This window comes from Pinus tabuliformis, chromosome 8 (assembly GCF_031772625.1).
Source record: "Pinus tabuliformis cultivar Carrire ecotype Pingquan chromosome 8, CPIR1, whole genome shotgun sequence".
In the NCBI taxonomy this organism is placed as follows: domain Eukaryota; kingdom Viridiplantae; phylum Streptophyta; class Pinopsida; order Pinales; family Pinaceae; genus Pinus; species Pinus tabuliformis.
The window spans coordinates 816,677,858-816,698,988 of NC_142294.1; the positions used below are offsets into that span (position 1 = coordinate 816,677,858).

The 21,131-nt window shown below is 39.1% G+C and overlaps 1 protein-coding gene, 1 long non-coding RNA gene and 3 other non-coding genes across 5 annotated transcripts; 4 read left to right on the plus strand and 1 right to left on the minus strand.

The window, feature by feature from the left end:
• The first annotated feature begins 1,165 nt into the window (after positions 1–1,165).
• LOC149238081 (U1 spliceosomal RNA) lies at positions 1,166–1,325 on the plus strand. The gene has a single exon (XR_016246841.1). It is a non-coding gene; the product is annotated as a U1 spliceosomal RNA (small nuclear RNA).
• Positions 1,326–1,432: 107 nt separating this feature from the next.
• On the plus strand, positions 1,433–1,591 carry LOC149238082 (U1 spliceosomal RNA). The gene has a single exon (XR_016246846.1). It is a non-coding gene; the product is annotated as a U1 spliceosomal RNA (small nuclear RNA).
• A 157-nt stretch (positions 1,592–1,748) lies between these two features.
• On the plus strand, positions 1,749–1,907 carry LOC149238083 (U1 spliceosomal RNA). The gene has a single exon (XR_016246847.1). It is a non-coding gene; the product is annotated as a U1 spliceosomal RNA (small nuclear RNA).
• A 198-nt stretch (positions 1,908–2,105) lies between these two features.
• On the plus strand, positions 2,106–3,173 carry LOC149238084 (uncharacterized). Its single transcript, XR_016245339.1, has 3 exons — positions 2,106–2,180; positions 2,755–2,880; positions 2,973–3,173. It is a non-coding gene; the product is annotated as an uncharacterized LOC149238084 (long non-coding RNA).
• Positions 3,174–6,673: 3,500 nt separating this feature from the next.
• On the minus strand, positions 6,674–7,048 carry LOC149238085 (uncharacterized). The gene has a single exon (XM_089369462.1). It carries the CDS (start codon positions 7,046–7,048, stop codon positions 6,674–6,676), a length of 375 nt encoding a protein of 124 aa, XP_089225588.1.
• Positions 7,049–21,131: the final 14,083 nt, after the last annotated feature.

Consider the following 21,131-nt stretch of genomic DNA (forward strand, 5'->3'; position numbering starts at 1 on the left):
AGACAAATTAAATACATAGGCTGCCATGTACTAGGGAAAAGAGTATTTACGCACCACCCATTGAAGAGCATTAGACACCGGGAAGGAGCATTGAGGTTCCAAATGCCCTTCATTCTCTACATTCAAGCCAAAGGTCGGGTTGAGCGGGAGGCAGATGGCCTCACACCTATTCAAAACAATTTTCCTATGATGACATATTTATTAATGAAGCTAACACATCATGGGATTCTAATCACAATTAAGGGATGGGGGCAAAATTAATAAAACTTTGATCCAACTCTATTCTGCGTTGTCTCGATGCTGATCCTTTTTTTGCCAAAGCATCAGCCATCAAATTTAATGCATATACACGTGAAAAACACCAACTGCTTGAACTAAGAGGCGATTAGGATATTCCTTTTGAGAATGGGAGGGTGGCTTGAACTTGGCACCTTCTTGGCCTTGATCATTTGTCAAATAACAAACATTAAGTCAACGGAAACAATTAGTTTGAATATTTTCTTTGCAAGAGCTATTTCCAAACCCTTCCATAGAGAAAGGTACTTAGCATGGTTATTGATCGTGAGACCAAGTCCCCAAGCATATTGCGAAACAATTTTTCCTTCAAGGTTGAACAATGCCCCTCCCACTCCTACCTCCCCCTTATACAAGCATTTTAATCACTGGTGTTATGCACATTAACTATGGTCTACATCGATTACACCATCTGCATTAACAAACGTTGATGGTTCATTCTAAGTATTAGAATGGTGATAACAATGTCTCCAACTAGTGAACATTGAACAATATGCTCATTTGATGTTAAAAAACTTCTAATCTCTATTTCTACAACAAACCATACAATTTAAAAGCATAGAAATAATAAATAAGACTCACATCACAACCATTAACTCTTGACACAATGAACAACTTTGAAATTTTTGGTTTTATTTTCTTGATAGCCATGTAAGAAAATGCAAGTCACTGGGTTTTATTCATTGTTATCACTTCCACAATGCGTTTTATTTTTATATGTATATAAAATTTTATTTGTAAAGTGAAAATAATAATGGTAGATTAACTTTATAGTTGAAAGAAACAATATGGTTGCATCCCACATGCAAACTTGGGAATGGAAAGTTAGGGAAGGCTGAGTATAAAGTGGGAAAATATGAAAGAAGAAAACATACTTACCTGGGCGGGGTCAATCGATGATTAAGAAGGTCGATGGCCTAGGAAGACCACTTCCATTGCACTTGGGAGGGGGGTTTACCTAGCATCTCCCACTGAGGAGAGTGCACGTCATAATTTGTGGCAGCGGAGGCTCGCGTTCGCGCGGCCTCCAACCCAAACAAATCAAATTAGATGGTTCCTGGCTTATTTTACCGATTCCACTATGCAGGATAAAAGGGGAAAGGTGGGTATAAAAGGGGAAAATATGAAAGAAGGAAACATACTTACCTGGGCGGGGTCAATCGATGATCAAGAAGGTCGATGGCCTAGGAAGACCACTTCCATTGCACTTGGGAGGGGGGTTTATCAGCATCTCCCACTGAGGAGAGTGCACGTCATAATTTGTGGCAGCGGAGGCTCGCGTTCGCGCGGCCTCCAACAGAAACATATTAAATTATTCTCTAATGCTTATTACATGCTCTAAATGTTGATATTTTCTTTTTTAACATAGAGGTTTTCAAAAGTTAACCGATTCCACTATGCAGGATAAAAGGGGAAAGGTGGGTATAAAAGGGGAAAATATGAAAGAAGGAAACATACTTACCTGGGCGGGGTCAATCGATGATCAAGAAGGTCGATGGCCTAGGAAGACCACTTCCATTGCACTTGGGAGGGGGGTTTATCAGCATCTCCCACTGAGGAGAGTGCACGTCATAATTTGTGGCAGCGGAGGCTCGCGTTCGCGCGGCCTCCAACAGAAACATATTAAATTATTCTCTAATGCTTATTACATGCTCTAAATGTTGATATTTTCTTTTTTAACATAGAGGTTTTCAAAAGTTAAAGGGGTTATTACAGATTAAGGTGCTATGCTGCTGTGGCGGATTTTGCATCCTGTGGAAGTTTTCTTATTCCGTTGCCTGTAACTAGTTTGACTTCTCTCTTCGTGTTCTTTGTCTGACTTCTCTCTTCGTGTTCTTTGTCTGCGAGAGCCGATGATCAACCCTATCATCAATATTTTCATTCTTGTAAGTATGTTGCATTGAAGTCTACCATCTATCATCAATATTTTCATATCGGCGGCTGAAAGGCTCTCTGCTAGAACTGTATGATTTGGTGTGGATTTTTTCTTTTTATTTTTATTTGTCTTTGTTGATATCCAGCAACCAAAGGGTTTTAGCGATGATAGACTTGTGATTTACTACGAAAATATGCTTGTATTAGAAATGACACCAACGATGGTTGCAATTACAGATGGTTGACCACTGGATTTATAATGTGCTGGTTTGAAATCAGATAGATCTGATAGATTTACGGTTGAAATCGTTGAGCACTGGATTTATAATGTGCTGATTTGAAATCAGATCGTTATGATAGATTTACGGTTGACCCCTCAAATATGTTTGTATCTGAAATCAGGTCAATGATGCTCTAGTCACTGATGGTTTATCACTGAATTTATAATCAGCTTGTTTGAAATCACACGTTTGGGAATGTCTAAGATTATTAATTTTTGAGTTAGAATTTAATGAAATATTTTTTTGGTCGAATCATAAATAAACTTGTGATTTTTCTATTCTCCTGGCTTCTTTTCTCAAATAGAAATCTCTCTTGGGAGGTCTTGCAAAGGAAAGGCTGGCAGGGGCCGAGCCAATATCAGATGTGCCGCAACAGTGCTGAATCCAACATTCATATGTTCTTCCAATGTGGCGCTTCCTCCTCAATCTGGTATGTGCTTCCAATGTGGTGCTTCCTCCTCAATCTGGTATGTGCTGTCCTTAATCTATGGTTTTTCTCAGAGAGTTTTTCCTTCTGTTCAGGATGCCTTCGACTGGTGGAGTGCGCAACCTCCCTCTTGGCGCTCTCTTTTCATCATCACCTGCTGGTTCCTTTGGAAGTGGAGGAACGATCACATTTTCCAGAATTCCAGTCTGCCTCTTGACTTCATTTTGACAAAAATCTTGGAATATTCGCCTTCTGAGTATTAACTTCGGTCTTGGCATTTTTGTCTTTCTCATCAACTTCGGTCTTGGCATTTTTGTCTTTCTCATCAGGGGAATTTTTGGTTGAATTCAGAATTTTAAAATCCTGGTTTAGATGGTTCCTTCTTTCTGAAGTCTCTGTAGTGCCATGCACTCATAATTTTTGTTTATCTCTAAGATCTATGCTTTGCTGATTCTGGACAGTAACAGATTTCTATATAATTCGCATCAAGGCCTCATGCCTTCACTTGTATCTGGACTTTTATATACTCTTGACTTTTATATACTCTTAATATAAATTATGAAGCTTTTTCTTTCTGAAAAAAAAAACATCACTAAATTTATAATCAGCTTGTTTGAAATCACACGTTTGGGAATGTCTAAGATTATTAATTTTTGAGTTAGAATTTAATGAAATATTTTTTTAGTCGAATCATAAATAAACTTGTGATTTTAACAAAGTCCTCCCCAATTTCAAGCATATTTGACTGAAAAAATATCTATAAGCCCTCAACTCAGAACAGAAGGCTGTGTTTGAAATCGCACCGGCATACGGCTGTATTTGAAATCACACCAACAACTTGAAAACGCACCAACAATCAATGTAATCACTTGATTGTATTTGAAATCACACCAACAACTTGAAAACGCACCAACAATCAATGTAATCACTTGGTTGTATTTGAAATCATATCAACAACTACTGTAATCACTGATGGTTGACCACTGAATTTACAATGTGCTTGTGTTTGAAATCATATTAATTGATCTGACTTTGAAAATTAAATTATGATAGATTTATCTTAGACTTAATGAAATACATACCAAATTATAATATTTTAATTAAAAAAATACTGAATCGGTAGATTAAAAAGCGTGAGATCACTTTAAAAAACTTAGTTTTAGAAGCATTTAAACTTAACCAAAAGACTATAGAACTACTGTTCTTCCTCTGAAATGTTTAATTACTCTAAACATAAATAAACAATGGCCATTTAGGCTCTTCTAATAAAGGCTTGGATCACACTCTTCTCAATAAAAACAAAAACAAAAAATCAAACAGTACAGATTTATCAGCACCCCCTGCACTTTTTGGCCAGTTGCTACGGCTAATCTCATCATCGGGTGTTGGTCATATAAGCCTATGATAGTGGCTGGCAGCTGGGACCCTGCCTCTTTTTCCTTTGTAGCAAAATCCCCTGTACTAACAGATAAAGAGTTTATTTTAGAATGATCATCAACCCGAACATTTAACTCTAGGGATGCGTGTAAAAGTGAAATTTTCTTTTGGTTCCTTGATTCTTTCCAAAATTGGAGAACGGGTCAAATTTTGAATCTTTACTTTACCATCATCCAGTCAACGGTTATTTTGGAATCTCCTTTAAGTGTGAATATGTAGAACTCCTTTTTATGTTGCTAACGCCCAGGAAACTCTATATGGGAGAGCCTTTTTTTTTTTTCTGAATAAAGACTAATTCTATTAAAAAAAGAAAAGTATAGTACAATCAAGCTTGCAAGCAAGCGAAGCAGAAAAGCAAGGGAGCCACAGGGGATAGGCTACCACCTCGCGCTAAGAGACATTCCAAGAAAGGACTCAGTAGACAAAGGAGAACAAAAAGAAAGAACTCAACTCAGAGAACTACCCCGAGGAATCATTTCCAGCCACACGACATTTTTTGCCTTTTTTCTTGTTTACTTTGACCCACCCAGTGGAGTTTGGCTGAGCCAAGACAATCTGTAGACTATTCTGCACTGGCGGCTGAATTTCCTTATCAGAATCTGAGGAAGAAGAACAATGAGTACGTTTCTGAGAAAACTGAGGGTCAGAGGAGACTGCTGGAGCTCCCGAGGGAGTATCTATCGGAATCACATCATTCTGCACATCTGCTACCGTAGCCTCATCCTTTTGCAAAACAGCTTTAGTTTCCTCCTCATCCAAACTAGAGAAATCTAGACTGCCCATTGAGCGGGGAGGCTCACAAGGATTCCAGCGCTTGGCTTTGGGTTTGCGATTTAGATTCTTCTTTTTTTGGAGGAACTGAGGACATGTATTCTGGAGGTGCCCCGTTTGATGGCAATGGCGGCATCTGAAGGCTGTGTTCTCGTAATCCAAGGTTTGAGTCCAGTGGAAATCTCCAATCTTGAGATTACTCTGATCCAGTAGTCCTTTACTGATATCTATTTCTGCACAAAGTCTGCCGTAGGTGAAAAGACCATTTTCCTTTCTTGAGTTGTCTACAGCCAGGTACCGTCCTAAAGTCTCTCCAATGGCAATGAAAACAGATACATGCCATAGATGAGCTGGAAGATTCGGGAGCCTGACCCAAATCGGAAGCTTGGTGATGACTGCTGTGGAAGGGTCAAATTCTGGAAACCAGGGAGTGAGAAAGAGCCGAGCCGCACCCCAGAACCAAGGGCCTCCCATTAAGGCCTTCTGGTAATCTTCACTTGAGTCAAAAACCACAATGAAGAACCCTTTTGAACATAAGTAAATCTTGCTTTTTTTGGTCCAAGTGGAGTGGATCCATTGGTATAGATCTGCTGTGCGAGGCCAAAGCCCATTAAATCTGCAGATGAGTGCTGATTCTTCAAAAATCTGTAAATGATTTTCAATTTCGGCGTGAGAGAAATTGATGGAAGGAATTTCCTCTGATTTGTCTACCACAAAAGGCTTTGGAGCCGCGTTTGGGTGGGCTGCTTTCGAAACGGACTGTGGTTGCGCAGCGTCTTTGCTAGCTGCATCTTTGTAAGAGAAAGAAGGGGCAGAGGAGGTCTGCCCAAAGGAACCACCTTTTAAGCGAAAAGAAGCCTCGATAGAGGTGTCCTTATGAATGCTGTAAAAAGAGAGAGGAAGGGGGCTCATTAGTTGCTTACCCTCATATAACAATCTGAGGAAGGAGGAGGGGATCCCCATCCGGCTTTCCAGTTTTTGCAGAAGATCCTGGACTAGATCTGTTGTTCGAACCCAAAGCATCCTTGTCTTGCCCAGTAGTTTGACTTGGATTTGAAATTCCTGAGATTCTTCCAACAGATCTGGCTGAATCAATAGAGGAACCTCTGCAAGCAAATCTGGCGAAAATGAGGAGCAGAATCGCTGCTTGCTTCCAGCCAGAAGTGCCCTGTCCATACAACAATTCTGCGCATGTCCTGTAAACATGGCAGTGCATGAGACCACATTTCTCTCAGGCATTGCCCAGAACAGTCCCAATGCGTCGTCCTCTCTCCCATTCTTCATAGAACCAGAAAGCGACTCATTCCAATCAATAGCATCTCGTTCATGGCAGTGCATGAGACCACATTTCTCTCAGGCATTGCCCAGAACAGTCCCAATGCGTCGTCCTCTCTCCCATTCTTCATAGAACCAGAAAGCGACTCATTCCAATCAATAGCATCTCGTTCAGGACTTTTCTCAAACACTTTGTATGCAACCTTCATTTGCCCCCATTTGGCAACGAATCTCCAAATGAGCATATTCAAGATGCCCAGGCACCCCTCGGAAGTCGCCAGATTCCCATCTTCCCTCGCCCTGAGCCGTAAATCTACATCAACGCGCTGACTGAATCCTGTCGCGCAGCTCGAATGGGCAGGCAGGTTTTCAGAAAAGTTAATACAGGCTTTCCCTTCTTCCCGGCTCTCTCGCTGTCCATATCATTTTCCTGAGCACATATCTCTTTAGCACGAGAAAGGATTGCTTGAGAAACCTGCTTCTGTTGAACCAAAATCGTTTCAATTAATCCAGGAGTTGTTATCCCCATTGGTGCAGCGGTGTTGAAGGGTACCACTGGTTGAGCGTGAAATATCACAAGAGAAACAGCGCTTCCATAAAGATGCCGGTTGTTTAAAGCCCATTGCTGAGCAGAATGACTGAGTTCACTGTCGTCCTCGGCCACCATTATTTTCTTCACTTCCGCCATCAGAGCCCCGACTTCCTCTAAAGCAAACCTACATGGGAGAGCCTTATGGTAGAGAAACTCTGCAAATGCTTTAGTAGGAGTCTTTACTTTTAGTCAATTGCAGTGTTTCCTTCCATGCCTTTGTCCGTAAATGAATAGTGAACGGACGAGTGTTCTATGATCTTATTGGCTTCTTTTGCACAGTACACATCTGCCCAGCCCTTGCTATGCTCTTTTCTTACTCTTACATATTTCCCATGTTAGGACATTGCTAGAAATCGATAACCAAAAGAAAACTCTTAACATATTTCCCATGTCAGGACATTGTTAGAAATGAATAATCAAAAAGGAAATCTAGTTTTTAAAGGAGCTTTTAGTTTCCAAATGGTTTCTACAACCATCCATGTCCCCTCATACCTCTTCCAAGAATGTAGCTTGTATCCTAAATGTGCAGTGTACCTGACGAGGAACTAATTCTGGTCTAGATTGTTTCATCTTCCTAAACTGCTCAACCCTACTGCACTCTGTTGCAATCTCTGCACGAAGAGGTTCAAATGTGTGCCTGCTCTCCCCAAAGTTCCTTATTATCTGCTATTTTCCATCTGTGGTTAATTGAGGAAATATCTGGGTCTGCTATATCCTTGGTTTCAAATTGTGGAAACATCTGGTTCTGTTACATCTGCCAGAAATTGGATACCCTGCTTATTCAAAATTAATAATCAGAGGATACGGGAATCTATGATTTCCAGCAAAACCCGCTCAACAGTCCCTTTTTATCATAACTTTGAAGTTTGTCCCCATTTCCAACTCTCTATACCAGCCAATTTCCAACGAGTGGGAAAGTTTTGACTAGGCCCTTCAAGAATCTGTAATTTAGGGCTTCAAATCAGCAAGAACAATATACAGATCTGCAATTAAGGATGTGCATTACCGATCGTATTCTCAAAATATGTGATCTAATATTCGAAATCAGTACTTAGATTTGCTTAAGAATGATCTCGTATACTTTGGGCAATGGACAAGATGAAATAGATGAAAACCAGCACAAAGTTTTTCCATCTCCATTTTATCCTTCATCCTGAAAGCATTAAATTCCAATCAGATTGGTTTTCGTAATAGCAAAAGGCGGCACCCTTCTCCTCTCCAATCATCTCTAACTGATAAATCGGACCCAAGGAGAGCACCGTTCATTCCTTCTCGCAAAATCAGAACCAAAAGACAGCAATAAATTTGGCTCACAGGGTAGTGAACTTCTCCATGTGTTTGGATTCAAAATTTTGCGCAGAATCTCGTGGAAAATTTACTCTGATATTGTGGATTTGAGGTTCGTAGCTTAGCTTAGCTTAGGTTACAAAAAAAATCTGGGAATTGTTTAAATTTTTTCTTTTCTCCACTTTTCAATTTTGTGTGTTTAGGATACATGTTTAGAGACTACATATACACACTCCACATTTTTTTCGCTCCACATTTATTTTCCAACCATATGCCTTAGAGTTCAAGGGGAGGAACCTTTTACCTAGACCATCAGCCTAGCATAAAGCTACCACCCTAGAAGCCTGGAATACCACACGTAGCCATTCTTTACCTACTCTCTTACCTGATAGAACTAGACCTGGAGCCAGATACCTGGAATCACGTTGCGTAGGATGGTCTTTCGTGTGATGATTTTTCATGGTTTTGTTTGAGGATTAATAAGCCTAATGGTCTTTTTTCCTGGATTAATTAGTTTTTGGTTGATTTTTTTTTTATTTCTTAGTGTTAAATGTCTTTTGAGATCTTTATTGTGTATGAGGTTGATTTGTCCAATGTTTCTAGTGGACACTCTATCCATCTTTAGGGACCAAATGAAGTAAAATAATTAGAAAAGAGTGCAACTTGGTTAATATAGATTGGGAAGGGGAAGATTAACAAAAAAAATATTTGTAAGAAGAACTTCAGCATAAATCACATGTAGAAAGACCTTTGTCGACGCGTTCCGAACCAACCAGTGTGGTTCATCGTCAAGACAAGTTGAAGAAACAGATCCAGCTTTCCATGTTAAATACTCTGAGCAGAGCCCCCAACGGCTATCTTGACCAACGACTAATTTTGACTTTGGGACCAGAGTCAAAAAGTCATTTTTATAATATAGTTATATTCGATGACCATTCCTTTAAAATATATAAAAACATATATATAAATAAAATAATTTAATAGGTGCTTACGTTAATAGTTAGTTAAATAATTAAAATTTTAAGTTATTAGAAATATTATAATAACAATATACATGGGGTATTTTTAGGATAATAGTTAGTTAGAACGAGAAAATAAGTCAAAAATAAACAAATAAATAAAAATAAAAATAAGAAAAATAATAAAAATATAAAAATGAAACTAAATAAATATAATTAAGAACGTAGCTAGTAAAGGTAAAAGTTAGTTAAAAATAAATAAAATAAAAGAGGGAATAAAAATAAAATAAAAATACATAAATATATAAAAAATAATAAAGAACATAGCTAGTAAAGGTAAAAGTTAGTTGAAAAAATTAAATAAATAAATAAAAATAAAAGTAAAGATAAAATAAATGAATAATTAGATAAAAATAATAAATAAATAAATATATCTGACAAAAAAAAAGAAAAAAACACACAAAATACAAAGGAGAGGGACAGGAAAAAGACCATTAAAAACCACAGAGCAAGACGGGGCGGAAGAAAGAGAAAGACTAAGACAACAGGGCAGGGATCCAATAGCTACTGATCATCCAGCCATCATCTCTATTGAGATTGTTAGGCCTTCTTTCAATCTCAATAGCTTCCCTGAATTTACGAAGATGGAATTGAGCAACTTTGGCAACAACCTTGGCCTCTAGTACTTTGATAGGGAAAGGAGGGCTCTAGTAATTAAATCAAGAATACACAATAGATAGAATTTTTATGTTATTACATTTGATGAAAAGAAATTTTAAAAAATTAAGAAGAAATGTACGGGGAGAAGATAAAATATAAGGGAATAGAGATTAGGGCATTAGGGGGTTAAAATAAATAAGACAAGTAAGTACATAAGAACAAGATAACCATAAGGAAAGCAACGTTGAAACACATCAATGGTGTAAGTGTGGGGGTGGAGGGTAAATGAATCAATTAAGAAAATAACTAGAAAATAAAGAGGCAAAGAGTTAGAAGGGGATGATCATGATTAAGGCTTCGAATGAAAGGATTCCAAGATTGGATTGACTTAACTTGTAACCATCTTCTTAATTAAAGTTATTTGTGTGCTTCTCGATTTCGAGGGCTTCGCGAATGGAATAAAAGGGAGCACAATTTTTTTTTTGCTTGGTCAAAGCATATAAGGCACTTAAAATTATATAAGTGCTGAGCAAGGGAATATTTTGAAAAATGATTATGGGTAGTATCGACTATATGTTTCTTTAGTCAGGGTTTAACAAATTTACTAGCTTGGCCTATATAAGAATTTCCGCACGAGCATGAGATTTTATAAACCCCAGGGCCCGACAATGGATTAAATTGATCTTTAGGAGATTTGAATAATTTTTTTAAAGTCTTGTAGGGTTTTAAAAGATTTTAAATGTTAATCTTGGCTAATATTTTAGAGATGTGATCAGTGATAACTAGTTTTATTAATGCAAACAATTCCTTCTTTATACTTTAATCAATAAGTAGTTATACATGAAAAACTTCAACAAACACAGTAAATAGAGATCACAGTGGACAATGAACAATAGACAATAAACAAGATACAATACACTAGTATTAGGCTCACAACAAGGAGAAAACCCAAAATTGTTTCCTTTTGAGAGAGAGATTATGTCCATCAAAGTTACATCAAAATGTTCCAACAAATCCAAACTGCCTTTAATGAAATATTGGCCAAATTATGTCAATATATTAGCTCCAAATTCACTATACTAGATTGCTCAATAAGGCCGAAATTAAGGCTTGTAATCATTGTTATTGAAGGCTGAAATTAGTGTTGTAGTTACCACAAAGATGTCACATACGCGAAACCAAAGCTCAAGGGGGAAGGGTCGAAGGTTGCTTTGAGGGAGGGTCTTGGGCTGCTTGGAAGGCCTTGTTGATTTGGAAGGGGGTTATCTGTTGTTTTTAAGGGCTTTAATTATGATTAGTATTAGTTATATGTTCCTAATAGAACTAGAACCAAAAGAAAACAATATTTTTGGCTCATAAGGTAGTAAACTTCTCCATTTGTTTGCAGTCAAAGTTCTTCACAGAATCCTGTGGAACATAAAGCCTTGATCATGTGTATGTGTTGGATCAATTCCATGATCCCCATGTTAAAGTCAAATTTACTATGATATTGTGGATTTGAGGTTTGTAGCTCCCCACTAATCATATAGTGTGCTTAACTTACAAAAAAATATAGGAATTGTCTAGTTTTTTTTCTTTTCTACATTATTATAAAGTGTGTAAGTTGTCAGTAAACATAGCTATTGAGACATATCTACTATCATTATCCAAAAATGAACCATACAAACCTTCAAGAAGTTTTGTTGTCACTTCAAAGGGCTCAAGCATGCTTATATAATTCTTGTCTAGGTCTCTCCAATGTCTTTAAAAGAGGCATTTTATCGCTAATGTTCACATTATTTTCAGAGACCATGCATAGATGAATATTAAGCTTAATATGATTAAGAAAAATTGGATGGCGTTGATGTTCATGGTTTGAACTTGACCCTATTCTAATATATCTACACTTGAATCAACAACATTGGAGACATCGCTTCTTCCTCGAAACTTATATACTTTCAACCTTCTAGAACCTTAATTTCGAGGAGGATCTGGCCCTTTTGGCATGTCTTACATAAATTTGTAATAATAGGTAACATGAATCCAACAACAAAGTATGGTCATTGTTGCCCCTCATATGCATATGAGTGGTAAAAGCGGATTTCAGGGATAACTTGCAACTTGTAGGGATGTTGAGCGACTACATTTACACATATTACACTTTTTATGCCTAGGATAGATGTTTAGGGACTACATATACACACTTCACATTTTTTTTCTTTGTGATAGTCCCTCTTGTGATCATTTTCCGTGGCTTTGATTGAGGATTGAAAAACATAGTGGTCGTCTCTCATGGATCCTGTGGTTGATGTTCCTGGTTGATTTTCTTTTATTTTTTTTTTAGTGGTAAATGTTTTTTTGGAGATCTTTATTATGTATGAGTCTGATTTGTCCAAAGTTTGGAGTGGACACTCCACCCATCCTTAGGGACCAAATGAAGTAGGATAATTAGAAAAGAGTGCAACTAGGTTAATATAGATGAAAGTGAGGCAAAATGAATGTTAGATTACTAAAATTTGATTAAGAATTTTGAAAAAATAAATCATTCTTGATCAAATTAAAAAATTATAATAAATTAGTTGGTTAGATTAATAAAATTAATAATTTACAATAAGTAAAGAAAAAATAAAACATAAAAAAGGGCAGATTATCAAAAAGAGGAAAGTTTTTTAAATTGAAAAGCTTCCTTTCATGGAATCTATTTCAGGTGCAACATGCAAGCATACAGACTGAGAAGATAGATTGTATAATTAAATTATCATGTAAGGTTCATCTTCGAATAATTTATGTCCTTTTAATATCAACTTTTGGGTGAAATGTAATGCTATTCTTGGATACCCATCCATAGTTCCCATTCTTTTAAAGCTAGAAAGAGGGGGATTTAAGCCAACAAATTCTACCTTGCTTTATGAAGAACTTTTGTTGGTTCAATCTCCTATTCAGTTGTTTTAAAGTCTAATATTAACCTCATTCAAGGTGTTGTCATGATGGATGATTTCAGAGTTGAATAGGGAGTGAAACCCTTATATTTGATTTGTTTTCAAATTAGCTTTTGAATTGCCTTGTGATTGTTTGTATCAAACCATGTTTTATTTTGGAAGGGGAGATAAATGCTCAACAAAAGGGACTTACTCTAACCTTTTACCATCTATGACAAATCATTTGAAGGCTAACATGAAAGATACACATGGTATTCTTCAACACCCTAATCAAGTGATGATTCACTTGGTTTAGGTCAAACCGGGAAACATGAGGAGACTCACCTTGCTTGACATGAATATGTGGCACTTTAAGACTAAAAAGGATAAGCAAAGTAGCCATTTTCATAAACTAAAAAAGTATAAGGTCAACCCTACTTGTATATTCACAATTTTAAAGTCAACCCTGCTTGTATTTGTTACCCCTTAACATCTAGGATTATCTAGAGGAGATTTTTCTCCTGCAATTATGATCACATACATTATTTCCACAAATGACATCCATGGTTATGCATAGAAAGTTGACGAATGATGCTTCCCACATTTTACTCATGTTACATTGATGATTATAGTGCTTGACATCCATGAGATACATTTGTTCATTATTTCATATTAAGTGTTAATGTCTTATGTATTAGACATGAAGTAGTGACCATTGGTTGAGTCAATAGATAATGGATCATGATGTCCTAAATTTGTGAATTCTGCCATGTTTCACCTTGATGGTCATCATCATCTTCTAGATAAGCGTTGTCACTCTTGGGTTTAGTTGTACTACTAGGGGCTTTTAAATATTTAGCATACCCATATCCCAATCCATACTTGACATTTTCAATCTTTCATAATTTCCAATATCCCACTTGTGATTGGTTTTCATATGTCACAAAAAGGTTTATGCTTCATAGTTCCATGAGGAGCTATAAGCTAGAGGTTGATGCATCTAAATAAAAGAAAGGAATATTGCAATATGTGAAAGTCAAAATGCAAAAGGAAAATGAAGAGATAGTAAGGAAATGTCAAAATCCAAACCAAACCTTGAGCAATTCCCCCTTGTTATGAGGCCATTACTCCAATTCCTATGTAATGAAATGCATATACATAAAAATAGAGACTCATTGGAAAAAAAAGACAACAACAATAACAAAAACTAAAACAAAAAGAAGAAAAACAAGGCAAATAAATGGGTAGTAATAAAAAATATCATGGAAATGGAAACTCAATGCCTAAGCATTCCCTCAACAAAGGCACCCATGTAAACAAATATCTTAAGCAAACTAGCATGACCATGCAACACAATTCATGAAGTTATCTCCGAAAACCATACCATATAAAGGTCCATGCTAAATAGTTCCATGAGGAGGAGCTAAAGCTTGAGGTTCATGCAATTAAATTTAAAAAATAAGAAGGAAAGAGCAAGACGTAAATGTCAAAAAGGTGAAAATAAATTGAAAGAGATATTAAGGAAATGTCAAGGTGAAAGAAAAGTTTGAGTAATTCCCCCTGACATTGAGGCCATGTTGACGGTGCTAGACCCGCCAAAATGTCAAGGGGATCTCCTTGACAAGAAGTCCCAATTAGACCTCAAACCGTTTGGTGTAGGAGTCCTAGCAGTGGGTCGTAAGGTAATGCCTTGACCGCGATGTCGCACAGAGGCAAGTAAGATAACTCTATCAGTAGCAAGGGTGTGACTGATGCAGTGAGTCAAGGAATGAGTATGAGAGGTTCCAACACTTCAAAGGGAGAGGAAGGTGAAGGTAAGTTCTAGGTTGAAAGGGATCAGTCCCAAATTTGCTAGGAACACACAACACAAAGGACATGCACAGCTTCCGGCAGAGCAGTCGACACGGATGCGACAATCACAACATACAACGTAAGATAACACGAACAACACTCACGAATCAGTCCGTGACGAGTGTGGCAGTTGATATAACAAGGTTCATAGAAATGTGTGTCTGATGTCCGACAGAGCAGTCAACACGGACGGTGACAACATTAACAACATATGCAACACCTTAACAACAAGATTCATATAATTGCATACAAATTAGTTCATATACAAGAACGTAAGTTAAACAACATATATCATTAAGGCAACTGGAGCAGTCCAACTACAATAACAACATATGCATGAAAATGTGTTGGCTTTTATTATATAAATAAGTGTAAGTCACAATCATACAATACACCATGTAAACATGCTAACCCCATCAGTGGAACATTACAGCCACATCCGCCTGCTCCTCTAAAGAGATGTACTAGCTCCGTGTAGCGGAGAAGCCAAGGCACGTTACAATACTGTCCAAGCCTTCTTCAAGATAGTCTTAGTAGAAGCTTGGCTAACCAAAAGCCTATATAATGAGTTATGAGGACTATTTATAGAAAAGGGTGGGGTGACCCTTAACATTCCCCTTTGTGACCATTCAACTACCCTCATGACTCTTCACCTATTCTATGATTGTTACATTCACTCTTGAGACTTGACTTACACTTGACATGACTCAACATTACAATGCACATGTACCCATGTGAACAATGGCTTGAGAAAGCCAAACTAGACACCACTTTGACTTAGACAACTATAGAAGTCCAATTGCTCGACATCCTCATGCTGATCAACAATAACATATTGGTGCCAAGATTTGTAGTCTCTGATAGTGTCCGTGTGTTCTGCTGTGACATCCATTTGGAACCTGAACCTTTCTTCCATGGCATCCGAGTACACTTCTTGGGCTCCGTTGTCCAACTCATCTGAAATCATATGCATCATTGTCCTCAATGTGGCCAAACCAACAACATACTTGTGCATGATGTCTGCACTGATAGGCAAGTTTGGACTGGTGGCGACGTGCATCAACTCGTCAAAGTACGAGTCAAGCTCCTATTAAACCTGCTTCTTGGTCTTCGCTTGGGTGAGAGTCCCAAGTGATGGAATCACATATGTGTGCACAACAACCTCCATGCTCTTGAATACTCTTGCATGGGAACCCTGTATGCCAGTGATGAGTTGCGATAGGTCCTCATAGTTTTGGATCTGACTCCGAATACGGCTTGCAGCTCAACCTCATTGGCCTTCATCATCTTTAGCAAATGAGGCAAGGCTCCTTTATACTTCATCATCCATGCTCGCATGCTATCAATGGCAACATGTATGTTCTTCAAGATGCGAGCTCTTCTCACACATGGATGTTGCCATCCGTGAAGATGAATGATTGCTTGATGCACGGTACCGAACTTGGAGTACAATGCTCGCATAACCATGTCCAAGGACAACACTTCCTCAAGTATTTCTTTCTTTAGTTCAGCTTAGGCGGATAGTGTCACCAAGTCTCCTACCTGCTTGGCCACCTGTAGTTCCTTCGCCATTCACTCATTATCAGCTATGAGGAAGCGAACAATGGAGCTAGTGGCTTCGACATACACTCTAGTTGCATCGGCCAAAGCAGCTGGGTCCTCGTACACATCGGTTACGATCACTTGTTCTTCAACTTGTGCAGGGGATAGGGTTGGTACTCTGTCAGGGTGCACAACTCTATGTTGAGATTCATCAAAGGAGTTGTCACGCATATCTGCTTCCGTCTGACTACCAAGGATATCAGTGCATCCTTGGTCATTCAAGACTTGCTCATCATCTGGATGCATTGCAGTGGGTGAGTCGACCTCTTTGTGGTGAGGCATGAGGTCAGTGTCCTGTTCCAATTCCGGTTGCTCCATGTCTGCATCCAACTATTCGAAATCCTGTTCTATCTCATGAGAAAAGTCTTGCCCCTGCGAGGGCTCACCCTGTTCACCTGATGCCAACTGTTCAGAAGAATCAACTACTTGTATGGGCATTTCCTCGTCTATCTGTACGTGATGCGCTCCCTGATGAATCTACTGCTGTTGTGCTTCCTTCTTCTGTTGGCGCAACTCTTGTTCTTTCCAAAGTTGCTCCCTCAACTCATGCAACTCCTTCTCTACTTCTTCCATTCTCTTCTTATCTCTCTGCCTTCATGCAATTCACTTTTTGCACTATTGCCTCTTATGTTGAATAGCCATAGCTGCTTGTTCTACAAGTGGATCTGCTCGAAACTTGCAGCTTTGTTCCTCTTCCATGTGGTCGACAATATTTCTCTTCCCTTTTTCGCGCGTAGGTATGCTTGGCTCTGTTGCCTTTGTTGTTGCTGCTACTGCTGGTGTTCTCTATGGTCCTCCTTCATACTGTCGTGCTAACCATTCTATGGCAAAACCGACCTGTTCATTGGGTCTAGAGTAATTGTAGTAATACCTCCATGAGTCTTCCTCAGCCCAATGAAATTCCCCATGGATTCGATTGAACTGAATTCTCATGCAGTGATGCTTCACATTGCAATGTGGATCATATGGGTTGAAGCTTCGGAGGTCGAACGGGTACTTCTTCATCTGTTCAACGTCGACATCCACTTGCTTGATGCTTTGGATCTCATATAACCCAATCCGCAATGGCAGAGTGGGCCAAGGTGCCTTCTTCTTTCGCTGCAACCTAGTTTTTAATCCTACTGAGATATGATACACTACTTCCTACATGACAAGCATGTCCAAAGAAAACTTTGGCAGAACATGCGAAGGCTTCTCCGCACTGAACACTCTGATGAATGTGCCATCTGGTGAGGCATACCAATCCGAAATGCCTAACAATGCCTTCATCGCTTCTTCTGACATGCAAGGTGGATCTTATTCAAATATCAACCTGTACACTGGGGTGACAAGATGGTCGAACAACTGTTTGATCACTCCTCTGAAGTTGCACTTGGAGAATAGCTTGAAATATGTGCTCACAATAGTCTCCATCAGTGACCATGCCCACTCTAAGCCCGGGAACTCATGTCGGGCACAGGCTACATCTAGAATGTAGGTGGACATGTAAATATTTGCATGCATGCCTTTGGGCGACTGTCGAGCCTTCATGACTTGCTCCTTCAACTGATGAGCCAGTATGTCGGACCAGTTGCATGGTCTTCCTTCTCTAGCTAGTTGGTCCAGCGCGACCACCCAACTCTGAGGGAAGGTCTCAGTGCTTGCTTGGCCACTCAGTCGACATGTGAATATGACCAAGTATTGGTATGCCTTCCTCAATATCTTCGTCTTATAGATCCAATTAGGGGTCATCTTGAAACGAGTTGGCTCCTTTACCCAATCCTTCAGAATGTCTCTAGAGTGGCCTTTGTTGTTGGGCAAGTTGAACGGAGGGGTCATGACAGTCATGGGCTCGTCCATCTGATACATCTCATCGTAATCTTGTGCCCAGAAGGTTGCAAGCTTCGTCCCACTGACACTACTCAAGGTCATCGTCTCGGGGTCAATGTGAGAGACGATCCAGTGAATCATGTCTGCACATGGGAACGTGAGGTATCTACATGCAATCCAGTATAGGCCGAACTTATGAATATTCAAGTACACCTGACAGTCTTCAAGGTCTTCCTCAAAAGGACCTGCGAAAGTTTCATTCACCTCTTGCCACTTTATTTTGACGTCCTTATCTAGATACAACTTTGTATCTTCGTAGATCAGCATGCTAGAGGACACCTGTTCAACTGTTGTTCCAACTGCAACACCATCAGTGTCCTGAGATCCTACTCTCTTGGAGGCCATGAGATAGATGAACACCTGAACGATCTGGAAACAAGCAGCATGCATGGCAAGAAATATGTCAGTGAAAACAAACAAATCCGGGAAGGACACAACACATACCTGGGGAACTAATGAGCAAGATTGCACAAATTTCACTGGGAGGCTGAGTGGCTGGCTGCTAGGATTGCATAAAAGGTAGTCTGGACTAAATGGGAGGCTGAATTGTTGATGGATTTGCAAAATTCACAATCTAGTTGAGCAATTGGCTGCTGGGATTGCGCAATGCACGATTCCAGCTGGGAAACACTGCTGGCCCAGGGACAGTTTTGCGCAAATTTTTGGGCCAAGAAGCCACTGACCTCCAGAAATGTGAAATTCAGTCCAGGAGGCCAGTGCTAGGCCAGAATGCACAAATCTGGAGAGGCAGATGAGCCTTCCTTCTCCAAATTGCGCAATGCAGCCTTGGTGAAGGCAGAGACCGAGCCAAGGTTGGCCCGACTCACCGAAGGGAAATTGAAAGAAAGTAAGTTGATGAAGTGCATGGTGATACTAAGTGATAGTAGAAGTGATAAACAATGCATGCTGAACATGAATGGAATATTGAGCAAACAAATCAAGACGCATGTGGGTGAGGTCGTTAGCCGGTTGGGCGAACGTCCGCGCAAAACAATTTCATGCATACGACAACAGTGAGATAGCAACGAAAATTGAAACAGGGCTAGGAAAAGCTAGAATATATGTAAACAACAACATGCATTCAAAGAAATCAAACAAACAACACTCACACAAGCGAATACACAAAAAGCGATAGAAATGCCGAAAAAGACAAGTTAAGGCCACTTACCCGTGAATAGTTGAGTCGGATATGTTGAAGAGTCCTGGATGTGCTATGGGATGTCAGAGCTCCAAGATCAATGTAAATGAATGATCTTTGATGCATCGAATAAATAAGTTTGGTCTCAAGACGCGTATGCCACAAATCTAGGAAAAAGCGACACTTGGAGGGAAACTTCTAAAACAACTTTGCATGTAATCCCTGGTTGCTAAAAATAGCTCCCCGAATCATGGGATGCCTTTTGCATGTTGTCTCTTGCTATTCTGGGAAGATCAAGTCATGCATACATGCAACTCGAGTTTCATCAGTTCTGGGTGGAACTGGTCAACCAGACTATCCATGCATGCTAGTGCTCAACTATTTGGGAAAATAAGCAATCCTAACTACAAGCTGGGCTGACTGCCCAAGGGGATTGCGCAATTTATGGGCCCGGTAGCTGACTACTACCCAGATTTGCACAAATCTTGTGCTGAAAAACTTGTTGATGGGAAAAATTGTGCAAATCCTGTTGGGAGGGTTGGCTAGTAGGATTGGGTAATCCTAGAGCCCAGCAGGCTATCAGAGGGAATTGCGCAATTCCTGGAGGGAAGGCTAGTTTCCCTCCAGAAATTCACAAATTTCACTAGAAAGTTGCTTAGCCTATAGCTGGACTAAGTCTGGATGAGCAGCGTGTGAGGAAAATGGATCAACTATGATCGACAGGCTGCCTTTGTGCGAGGAAAGCACTGAAGCTTGAGTACTTAACGAAGTAAGACAAAGTGTTGAGTAAGGTTGGTAGGGGAGGCTCCAAAATAGGGCAAGGAAAAATTTTGGAGGGTGGTTGTAGCCACTACAACAGGGCATTACCTCAAGTCCTATGAATTGAAATGCACACCTAAATGGGACTAAGTAAAATTATCCCAAGTCTTGTGTGATGAAATACATATACATAAAAAAGGGATTTAATTAAATGGAGTTAAGAAAAAACAAGGGAAAAAACAAAAAGAAAAATGGCACATAAACGAGTAGTAGGAAAAAATGTCGAGGAAAGGGGAACACAATGCATAAACGCTCCCTCAACAAATGCATTCATGTGATTGAATATCTTAAGCAATGTAACATAACTATGTAATACAATTCATGATAGTAAATCCCAAAACCATACCATCTATCACTACACCAACTTCTTGATGGGCTTTCTCGAGAACTACTTCTCTTCTTGGGTGTTGATAGATGTAATGAGGGTTAATGATGCCCCCACCATACCTAAACTTGGAAAATTATATGAATTTTATTAGTTAAATTGTGAAGTTAGAAGATGATGCTCAATGTGATCGACCTAATTGCATTTACATTTGACATGACTCCCTTTTTATGTTGCGTTGGACTTATGCACATACCTCTAGATTGATGTCTACATTTGGGTCATTTATACTTTGGACAATGTGCATAACATGGATATGATTTGGATTGAGTTTTGTCCCTTTAGAGAGTATTGAGAGGCTACTTAACATGGAGGAGGATTTTACACTTGTTTTGGAGGAAATTGGGATACTTTTGAGGTTGTTGCATCCTTTGGTAGAGGAGGTGCCACCTTTTGAGGAGGATGTTGCACTTGGAGGATTAAATGATGCACCATTTGGAGAGAATGTTTCAATTTGGAGCCCCTACACATGCCTTTTGCACATCATTTTTGTGAGTCATCCACTCTCGAGAGACCACATGCCACACATGTGACTTTGAACATGTATTCATGGAGGACGTCATAACATTAAAGTACTTTTACTTCATTTTGGGAACATCATTGGGGGTATTTTAACTCATCCACTCTTGTATCATAGATATTTGACGTATTATGGCCTTATCTCTAGGGCTTGTAAAGAGATAAATACATTTTTATATTTTTTTGGGGGTTT

Excerpts from the sequence above, each read along its gene's own strand:
- LOC149238085 (XM_089369462.1), bottom strand. The coding sequence starts at position 7,048 with ATGGCGGAAGTGAAGAAAATAATGGTGGCCGAGGACGACAGTGAACTC.